This window comes from Aspergillus homomorphus, assembly GCF_003184865.1.
Source record: "Aspergillus homomorphus CBS 101889 unplaced genomic scaffold BO97scaffold_99, whole genome shotgun sequence".
Classification (NCBI taxonomy): domain Eukaryota; kingdom Fungi; phylum Ascomycota; class Eurotiomycetes; order Eurotiales; family Aspergillaceae; genus Aspergillus; species Aspergillus homomorphus.
In genome coordinates this window covers 25,293-35,909 of record NW_020291985.1, presented here as the reverse complement: position 1 = coordinate 35,909, position 10,617 = coordinate 25,293, and the positions used below count along the sequence as shown (strand labels likewise).

Here is a 10,617-nt window from a genome sequence, read left to right as displayed (position 1 = left end):
GGAAGGGTTGGTGAAAGTATGCAGCGACAACCGGAAGGGTACAAAAGTATAACTGCTGGATGATGGGACGGAACATGCCACTGAGCTTTTTTTTTTTTTTTTTTCTCTTCCCTTTATCTTTTGGGTGAGCGTTGGGGCGGGAGTTGACTTCCATACGGTACGGGGAGCATTGCATGAAATCCAGCGGGCTTTCGGAGCCGAGAATCAGCACTGCATGGAAGGGGAACGAACAAGTTAGGTCGGTGGAATTACTAGACGAGAGACCCGAGCCTAAGGTACGGGATATAGCCAGCTTACAGAAGAATATGATTGGTGCAGAATAATGGTAAAAATAGGTTGTAAATGGACTAAACTCGACAGGTTGAGCTCAGCAGTATAGGTACCATGATTACTAGGGACGCATCCTATGTATATCTAAAGATCTGTTGGTGAGACCAGATAGTCACTACCAGATGAATCACTACATTAATCAACCTTGAACCTGGTTGACTGGTCAGGAAGGTCATGTATTGTCACCGCGCCTAGGGGGTCCAGCCCAACCATTTCAGAGTTTTGGGGAGATGCGACCACCCACCATACCAAATCCGGTCAGTTCTCATTCAACCAGCCCACGCCGGCGGATCTCTCCCTCCGCCCAGCCGGTTCAACAGTGTGCACAACCGCCCTATCTCGGCGCCGGGATTCCAAAATTACTACTAGCACCGCGAGGTGCTGAACCACTCTGCAATTGCCCAGTTAAGGCTTCAATTCCATCCATTCCCTTCTTGTTTATCCTGCCTTCTCCTGTTCCCTTCCCCCCCCCCTCCTCTTCTCCCTCCTCCCCCCATATTGTAATACCTCTTTCCCCATACCTCTTTTGCTTCCCTCAATCTCTCTTTTCACCCTTCCCCTCCCCTCTTCTCAATCCTGTGCTGGGCGACGGGACCGGCTGTGATCCCTGTGATTTTGGGATCCATTTCACAAATTCTGATAGAAGAAATAGGTAGGCAAAAAAAGAAAAAAGACCTTGGCGATGAATATGCTCTTGTCCCCTCTCATCCCTCCCTCCCTCTCCAGGTTCCATTACACAAATTATCCATGCCCGATAAAATACTTATCGATAACAGAACCTACACGCTTTTTTTCCGTTTAATCTTTCCCCCGTCGCCTTCTTCGGCTTTTCGCTCATAGATTATATCGAAAAGAGAATTACAGGATGTATGGAACATCTACCGGCCCTCAAACGGGCATTAATACTCCTCGCTCATCACAGTCATTGAGGCCTTTGATTCTGGCCCATGGCTCGCTTGAATTCTCTTTCCTCGTCCCGACATCGTTCCATTTCCACGCATCGCAGTTGAAGGACGCTTTCACAGCATCATTACCACAGCCAACAGACGAGCTTGCCCAAGATGACGAGCCTTCATCGGTCGCTGAATTGGTGGCGAGGTACATTGACCATGTCGCGCGGGAGGTGGAGGAGGGCGAAGATGATGCCCAGGGCACCTATTTGGAGGTTTTGAAATTGGCTTTGAATGAATTCGAACGGGCTTTCATGCGCGGCAATGACGTGCATGCTGTTGCTGCTAGCCTTCCCGGTATCACCTCGAAGAAGGTGCTCGTTGTCAAGGCCTACTATGCCGGTAGAGCTGCCGCTGGGCGGCCTACCAAGCCCTACGATTCGGCCCTCTTGCGAGCCGCGTCGGATGAGAAGGCCAACATTTATTCGGTGTTTGGAGGGCAAGGTAACATTGAAGAATACTTCGATGAGTTGAGAGAAGTTTATACCACCTACCCATCGTTCGTGGATGATCTGATCACATCTTCTGCTGAGTTGCTTCAGTCCCTTTCCCGCGAGCCCGAGGCCAACAAGCTCTACCCCAAAGGCTTGGACATCATTCAGTGGCTTCAAGATCCGGATTCTCAGCCTGACACCGATTATCTCGTGTCCGCTCCCGTCAGTCTACCGTTGATTGGTTTAGTTCAATTAGCACATTTCGTTGTTACTTGCAAGGTCTTGGGCAAAGCACCTGGTGAGGTACTCGAGAGATTTAGCGGAACCACCGGTCACTCTCAGGGAGTAGTCACTGCCGCGGCAATTGCCTCCGCCACTACCTGGGAAAGCTTTCAGCAGGCCTCTAAGAACGCGTTGACTATGCTCTTCTGGATTGGCCTTCGCAGCCAGCAAGCTTATCCGCGTACATCTATCGCCCCTTCGGTTTTGCAAGATTCGATCGAAAATGGGGAGGGTGTACCGACTCCGATGTTGTCTATCCGAGATCTTCCAAGGGCAGCCGTTCAAGAACACATTGATATGACCAACCAGCATCTTCCCGACGACCGCCACATTTCCATCTCTTTGATTAACAGCGCTCGTAATTTCGTTGTCACTGGGCCTCCGCTGTCTCTTTATGGTCTCAACCTGCGTCTGCGCAAGGTCAAAGCGCCCACAGGTCTGGATCAGAATCGGGTTCCTTACACCCAACGCAAGATCCGCTTCGTCAACCGCTTCCTACCCATCACCGCTCCTTTTCATAGCCAGTACTTGTACCCGGCCTATGACCGAATTTTGGAAGATCTTGAGGACTTGGAAATCTCCCCCGAGTCGCTCGCTATTCCCGTGTACGGCACTAAAACCGGCGATGATTTGTGCAAGACCGGTGAGACAAATATTGTGCCCGCATTGGTTCGCATGATTACGCACGATGCCGTCAACTGGGAACAAGCCACAGTCTTCCCTGGTGCCACACACATCGTTGACTTCGGTCCTGGCGGCATCTCAGGCTTGGGTGTCCTCACCAATCGCAACAAGGATGGAACTGGTGTCCGTGTCGTTCTCGCAGGAGCTATGGATGGTACCAACGCCGAAGTGGGGTATAAGCCTGAGCTGTTCGATCGTGATGAGCACTCCGTCAAGTATGCCATTGATTGGGTTAAGGAGTACGGGCCACGTCTCGTGAAGAACGCGACGGGACAGACCTTCGTTGATACTAAGATGAGCCGACTGCTTGGGATTCCACCTATCATGGTTGCCGGAATGACCCCTACCACTGTTGCCTGGGACTTTGTCGCTGCCACGATGAACGCGGGCTACCACATTGAACTTGGAGGCGGCGGTTACTACAATGCCAAGACGATGACGGAGGCTGTCACGAAGATTGAAAAAGCCATTCCTCCGGGTCGCGGGATTACGATCAACTTGATCTACGTCAATCCTCGCGCCATGGCGTGGCAAATCCCCTTGATCGGCAGGCTGCGAGCTGAGGGCGTGCCAATTGAAGGTTTGACAATCGGCGCAGGTGTTCCGTCCATAGAGGTAGCAAACGAATACATCGAGACTCTGGGAATCAAGCACATTGCATTCAAGCCCGGCTCCGTCGATGCTATCCAACAAGTGATCAACATTGCCAAGGCTAACCCAAAGTTTCCTATCATTCTCCAATGGACGGGCGGACGTGGTGGCGGACACCATTCTTTCGAGGACTTCCACCAGCCAATTCTGCAGATGTACAGCCGTATCAGACGCTATGAAAACATTGTTCTTGTGGCGGGCAGCGGCTTCGGTGGCTCCGAGGATACTTACCCTTATCTTTCAGGCACCTGGTCCTCGGGCTTCGGGTACCCTCCGATGCCTTTTGACGGTTGTCTTTTCGGCAGTCGCATGATGATCTCCAAAGAGGCTCATACATCCAAGAATGCTAAGAAGGCTATCGCTGATGCACCCGGCCTCGATGATAAAGACTGGGAAAAGACATACAAGGGAGCCGCAGGAGGCGTGGTCACTGTCCTGTCTGAAATGGGTGAGCCAATTCACAAACTGGCTACTAGAGGTGTTTTGTTCTGGCACGAGATGGATCAGAAAATCTTTAAATTGGACAAGGCCAAGCGTGTTCCTGAGCTGAAGAAACAGCGCGACTACATCATCAAGAAGTTGAACGATGACTTTCACAAGGTCTGGTTCGGTCGCAATGCTGCTGGCGAGACCGTTGACCTCGAAGATATGACCTACGCCGAAGTCGTCCATCGCATGGTAGACCTTATGTACGTCAAGCATGAGTCGAGATGGATTGACGAATCTCTAAAGAAGCTGACCGGCGATTTCATTCGCCGTGTTGAGGAACGCTTCACGACGTCTGAGGGCCAGCCATCTCTCCTTCAAAATTACTCGGAGCTGAATACCCCTTGTCCCAACATTGACAACATCTTGGCCTCCTACCCCGAGGCGGCCACTCAGCTCATCAATGCGCAAGACGTTCAGCATTTCTTGCTGCTCTGCCAGCGGAGGGGACAAAAGCCAGTCCCCTTCGTGCCTTCCTTGGACGAGAACTTCGAGTATTGGTTCAAGAAGGACTCTCTTTGGCAAAGTGAGGATTTGGAGGCTGTTGTAGGCCAAGATGTTGGAAGGACGTGTATCCTTCAGGGTCCCATGGCCGCCAAGTTCTCAACTATCATTGACGAACCCGTCCGCGACATCCTGGATGGAATCCACCAGGGCCACGTCAAGAGCCTTGTTCAGGACGTGTATAATGGAGACGAGACCCAGGTGCCTGTGATCGAATATTTCGGTGGGCTGTTCGATAAGGTTGATGATGATCAGGACATCGACGGTTTGACAGTTGCCGCAGACGGTGATAAAATTAGCTACCGCTTGTCTTCATCTCCTTCCGCGGACTTGCCTGAACTGGATCGCTGGCTTCGTGTTCTTGCTGGCTCGGAGTATTCCTGGAGACATGCGTTGTTCTTGGCCGATGTGTTCGTACAGGATCATCGTTTTGATGCGAACCCTCTAAAGCGCATTGTCGCACCTGTCTCAGGCATGTACGTGGAGATCTCGTATCCGAATGACCCGTCCAAGACCACTATCATCGTGAGAGAACCTTATCAGTCCGGCAAACTGGTGAAGACGGTCGAGGTAAAGATGAACGACAAGAACCAGATCAGCCTCACACTCTTTGAAGGTAGAACCGCTGAAGCTGCTGTGGTTCCTTTGACATTCCTCTTCACGTATCATCCCGAAGCAGGATATGCACCCATCAGGGAGGTGATGGAGGGCCGCAATGATCGCATCAAGGAGTTCTACTACCGTGTCTGGTTTGGCAACAGGGACGTTCCGTTCGATACTCCGACTACAGCCACTTTCAGCGGTGGACGCGAAACCATCACGTCGCAAGCTGTAGCTGACTTTGTGCATGCTGTTGGTAATACTGGTGAGGCTTTCGTGGATCGGCCCGGCAAAGAAGTCTTCGCCCCTATGGATTTCGCCATCGTCGCCGGGTGGAAGGCTATCACCAAGCCTATCTTCCCCCGTACAATCGATGGTGACCTACTGAAACTGGTTCATCTATCCAACGGCTTCAAAATGGTCCCCGGCGCTCAACCTCTGAAGGTTGGTGACGTCTTGGATACTTCGGCTCAAATCAACTCGGTCATCAATCAAGACTCCGGTAAGATGGTCGAGGTCTGTGGCACTATCCTCAGGGACGGTCAGCCGATTATGCATGTAACCAGTCAATTCCTGTACCGCGGTGCCTATTTGGACTTCGAGAATACTTTCCAGCGCAAGGATGAGGTGCCTATGCAGGTCCATCTTGCTTCAAGTCGTGATGTGGCCATTCTTCGGTCTAAAGAATGGTTTCGGATGGATGAAAGCGATGTCGAACTCTTGGGTCAGACCTTGACTTTCCGTCTACAAAGTTTGATCCGCTTCAAGAATAAAACCGTTTTCAGCAATGTTCAGACTGTGGGCCAGGTGCTCTTGGAATTGCCGACGAAGGAGGTTATCCAGGTTGCTTCTGTGGATTATGAGGCGGGCACTTCTCATGGAAACCCTGTCATCGATTACCTCCAGCGAAATGGTACTTCCATTGAGCAGCCAGTCTATTTTGAGAACCCTATTCCTCTTAGTGGCAAAACTCCGCTGGTCTTGCGCGCTCCCGCGTCCAACGAGACATACGCTCGTGTTTCTGGAGACTACAACCCCATTCATGTCTCACGAGTTTTCTCTAGCTATGCCAAACTACCCGGTACCATTACCCACGGGATGTACACGAGTGCTGCCGTCCGAAGCTACGTCGAAACCTGGGCCGCAGAGAACAATATCGGCCGCGTTAGAGGCTTTCATGTCTCACTCGTCGGCATGGTTCTGCCCAATGATATTATTACCGTCAAGCTGCAGCACGTCGGCATGATTGCCGGTCGCAAAATCATCAAGGTTGAAGCCAGCAACAAAGACACCGAAGAGAAAGTGCTCCTGGGTGAAGCCGAAGTAGAACAGCCAGTCACGTCCTACGTATTCACCGGACAAGGATCTCAAGAGCAGGGAATGGGTATGGAACTCTATGCCAGCAGCCCTGTCGCAAGAGAGGTCTGGGATCGCGCAGATCGTCATTTCATCGAGAATTACGGTCTTTCTATCATTGATATCGTTAAGAACAATCCCAAGGAACTCACCGTCTACTTTGGGGGTCCTCGCGGTAAAGCCATTCGTCACAATTACATGTCAATGACCTTCGAAACCGTCAACGCGGATGGGTCCATCAAGTCGGAGAAGATCTTCAAAGAGATTGATGAAGAGACTACATGCTACACCTACCGCTCACCTTCTGGGCTTCTTTCTGCGACCCAGTTCACACAGCCGGCTCTAACATTGATGGAGAAGGCAAGCTTCGAAGACATGCGCTCGAAGGGTCTTGTCCAAAGAGACAGCAGCTTTGCCGGTCATTCGCTCGGTGAATATTCTGCCCTCGCAGCCCTTGCGGATGTCATGCCCATTGAGAGCTTGGTTTCAGTGGTTTTCTATCGTGGATTGACAATGCAGGTGGCCGTGGAAAGAGACGAGCAGGGGCGCTCAAACTACTCGATGTGCGCCGTCAACCCTAGCCGCATCTCGAAAACTTTCAACGAACAGGCTCTCCAGTATGTCGTCGAGAACATCTCGGAGCAAACCAGCTGGCTCCTGGAGATTGTTAATTATAACGTTGCGAATATGCAGTACGTTGCTGCTGGTGATGTAAGTCCCTCCGCCTCGGATCGTGTATAAGTCGTCCTTGCTAACCATGGGAATAGCTACGAGCGCTTGATTGTCTCACCAACCTACTCAACTATCTGAAGGCTCAGAACATTGACATTCCCGCTCTCATGCAAAGCATGTCTTTGGATGACGTCAAGTCTCACCTCGTCAAAATGATTGACGAGTGCGTGAAGCAAACAGAGTCGAAGCCGAAGCCTATCTCGCTTGAGCGTGGCTTCGCCACTATTCCCTTGAGAGGTATCGACGTTCCGTTCCACAGCACTTTCCTTCGATCCGGCGTCAAACCATTCCGATCATTCCTGCTCAAGAAGATCAACAAAACCACTATTGACCCCAGTAAGCTGGTCGGAAAATACATCCCCAACGTAACTGCGAGGCCATTCGAAATCACCAAGGAATACTTCGAGGACGTCTACCGCCTCACAAATTCGCCAAGAATTGCTCACATCCTGGCGAACTGGGACAAGTATGAGGAGGGAAATGAGAGCGGGCGCTAGAGTTGTTGTGTTCTTGTAGTACATACATAGGCTTTGACGTCATTATTCATTTGATTTGAGCTTCGAGCTTCCAGTGCCTGCGTCAGTGGACGTGCAAAATCGATCAAATATAAACTCCTCTTGACAGGAGTTCTTGGCGGTTACCACAAATTCAAATGCCAGTGCAGAGCCCAAAATTCAAAAAGCTATCCCCTTGAATCGCCACTGGACCGATCCATTCCGGTCACCAGCTGCATACGAGCTACTGCCTTGTGACAGTATCAGTCGATTTTCCACACAGCAAAGGGACCATTAATACCTACCAATGACTCTATATCACCTCCACATCCTAGGTGGCTCAACATTTACTTTACTCCGCTCAAAAAAGAGAAAACTTTCCTCATGCTATCAGTCCTTGCGCAATACAGTAAAATCCATTGCGGGTTGAGATTATTCGCAAAGTATATTTCGGCGAGTAATCTGGGTGCCTGAGATTCGGAATTACAATTCCTTCAACATACCGGGCCGTAGCAGCCTGTCCTCCTTTCCATAGACCCCGACGTCCTTGACGATCGCTATGAATCTCCTGTGGTTCTCCTTAGATTCACCAATACGAGGACGGAAAATTTTCAACAGATCACTGCTTAGGATTCCAGAAGGTGGAATAGCAGCATGGATCTCGGCCGGTGTAGGAAACATGTGAGCGCTGTTAGATGGCCCTGGTGTGGAGATGCGAGTTGGGCCTATATAGAATTGTATGATGAGTACTCGTGGATCCAATAAAAAGAAACAAACATAAACCTACCTCTTAGAGACTCCGGACTGCTCGCACGGCTTCCAGAAAGACCCTTGTTACTCAGGGGAACCGGGCTGCCCGCCCTGGAACCTTGCGGCGTCCCACTTTGTGGGGTCATCGAAGGAGGATTGAGCTTCAATTTTTTGATCTTTCCACTTTCTCCTATCTCACCTCCAGACCCTGCGCCACCCTCCATATCGCTTGCAGAACCTGCCCCGCCGACCGGGATATGGCGAACACGCTTTTTGCTTACCTGAAGCTGCATTAAAGATATGATCACTCGTGAGACCAAAATGTGTACTTACAGGTGCTGCCGAGGAGGTTGTAGACATGGGAAGAGATGTCGATTGTGAAGCCTGGGTAGAAGAATATTTGCTCTTTCCCTTCTTGCGCGAAGTGTCGGTGCCACTCGCATCTGACGGAGATCCGAGACGCTTACGAGATGCTGCTTTCTTCAAAGAATCGGTGTGCTTTGTTCGGCCAGACGGTGTAGTGTTGCCTTTGGAGGAGGGATCCTTCTTGTCTTTCTCCTCCTCGGCCTTGCGCTCCTCTTCCTTGAGCCTTTCTGCCTCGCTTTCATCGGAGCTCTAACGGGATTTAGTCACAACGGCAGAATGAATTGTGTACTTGTGGAGGCTTACCTCTTCATCGGAGTATGGATTGATGTCCGAACCACTGCTGTAATCATAGTTCTTTTCTCTTTTCTGGAGTGCCTTTCGTACTTTTTTTCCGAGTACTCGACGCGCTTCCTTCTCCTTCTTCTCTCTTAATTCTTCATCTTCGTAATCCTTTTCTTCTTTGAGGTTGAAGACATTCGCTTTTAGCTGATCCTGTTTGATCCTTTTTTCAGCCGCCTTTGCTTCCTCATCTTCATTGAAAAGGTCATCATGTTCTTCATCATCCGCAAAGCGATCTTCTTCGAAGTCCATATCATCAGCCTCCAACCCTTCAGCGCCGCCTGGCGTACCTTGCTTTCCGGCATACACTTTTTGCTGTTTAGCGAATTGTTCTAGCTCCTTCTGCTGGGCCAATTCTTGTTGTTTTTCCATGAACCATCTTGGGTCTTTCACCTTCTTTGCCATGAATCTCTCTGCTTCCTCGATAGTCAGAGCCTTGAATTGATTCTTCGCACTGAAGCGATACCATTTCTCAACTGGAATCATCCTCATTTGCCCTGTCTGCTCGAAGACAAATACTGCATGTGTTTCGGAAAGGGCAGCTTCATAATTCCCAACCCAAATGTTCTTGTTGTCGAAGTCTTCCAAATGCCACGGCAATGCTTCTTCATATTTTATGCGTGTTCTGGCAATCTCCTCTGGTGTCATATCAGTCCTAGAAACCTGTTGGGTCTTTTGCTTCGGGGCATTTGGTCTTTTTGGTGCTGAGCCCATAGAGGGGGCGATTTGCGCCATGTTATCGGCACGCTCTTTCTCTCGAGCTGCTTTCTTAGCCTCCAACTCCTCCCGATCAGCGTCATCACCCTGGTTAGCGGACTCAGAACCAGTTCGTTGGTTTCCCAGGCCTTTCTCGGCGTGTGTGTCATGCGAGCGTGTCCGTGGGTCTCGACGCTGAAGCCTCACAGGTCGAGTGAATTGTGCTTCGTCCCGAGGATCGACTGATTTCTTGCTTGAGAATCGTGCAATGTGATGTTTCAAGCCTTCTCGTATTGCTCGTTTCGTCGTCACAATAGGATAATCAACAAATGTTTCCGACAGCCGTTGCCCACTGAAACCATTCGTGGAAAAATCACTCCCGGTAATCGAATTTGTGTGTTTCTCGGGTCTAGCCGTCGACAATGTGCTAGGCAGGGCTTGTCTAGAAGGAAGGGGCTTGTGAGCACCATTTGCAGAGGTCGGACCAGGCGGCCCTGTCATCGGTCTTCGTTTTGGTCGTACGAGAGGGTCCGCCACTTTCGGTCTACGAATCCTCATCGGCGGTGGTCCATTTAAGCCCGCTGGAGCTCGTGGGGCTGGGTTATTTGGGGGGGGTGTCATAATAGCCTTCAACAACTTTCAGAGCTTACCGCGGGCTGGCCAGCGATGGGTGGGAAAACGAATTTGATTTTAGTGACACTTCAGACGGAGAGACTAGCCCGACGTGATTGCGAGGTTCTGTGGTAGCCTGTGATGTGACTGGCGAAGGTAATGAGAGGAACAGAAAATGAGATGAAAGGTAGAGAGGGCAAAGAGAGTAGACACTATGTTCGTCACGGGAAGTGGGTTATATAAGCACGGTGCTTCTGCGCCTTTGTCACCTCGGAGCGCGCGTATCCTTGTTGCATGGAACACTGATTGTCCGAATCCTCAAATCAAGTCATAACATCAACAGCATAATAC

The 10,617-nt window shown here is 50.5% G+C and overlaps 3 protein-coding genes across 3 annotated transcripts; 2 read left to right on the top strand and 1 right to left on the bottom strand.

Annotated features, from left to right (window-relative positions):
• Positions 1 to 459: 459 nt before the first annotated feature.
• BO97DRAFT_288215 (uncharacterized protein) lies at positions 460 to 1,116 on the top strand. Its single transcript, XM_025691132.1, has 2 exons — positions 460 to 1,056; positions 1,107 to 1,116. The coding sequence occupies exon 1, from the start codon at positions 561 to 563 to the stop codon at positions 984 to 986; it is 426 nt and encodes a 141-aa protein (XP_025545809.1). The 5' UTR covers positions 460 to 560; the 3' UTR covers positions 987 to 1,056; positions 1,107 to 1,116.
• Positions 1,117 to 1,195: 79 nt separating this feature from the next.
• Positions 1,196 to 7,506, top strand: BO97DRAFT_430047 (tetrafunctional fatty acid synthase subunit FAS1; the record flags this gene model as incomplete). The annotated part of the gene is made up of 2 exons (XM_025697414.1): positions 1,196 to 6,988; positions 7,045 to 7,506. The coding sequence occupies 2 exons, from the start codon at positions 1,196 to 1,198 to the stop codon at positions 7,504 to 7,506; spliced, it is 6,255 nt and encodes a 2,084-aa protein (XP_025545808.1).
• A 300-nt stretch (positions 7,507 to 7,806) lies between these two features.
• On the bottom strand, positions 7,807 to 10,443 carry BO97DRAFT_401610 (transcription factor IIF subunit TFG1). Its single transcript, XM_025694345.1, has 4 exons — positions 8,923 to 10,443; positions 8,587 to 8,868; positions 8,291 to 8,534; positions 7,807 to 8,228 (listed from the first exon to the last, which is right to left on the bottom strand). Exons 1-4 carry the CDS (start codon positions 10,273 to 10,275, stop codon positions 7,987 to 7,989), a joined length of 2,121 nt encoding a protein of 706 aa, XP_025545807.1. The 5' UTR covers positions 10,276 to 10,443; the 3' UTR covers positions 7,807 to 7,986.
• Positions 10,444 to 10,617: the final 174 nt, after the last annotated feature.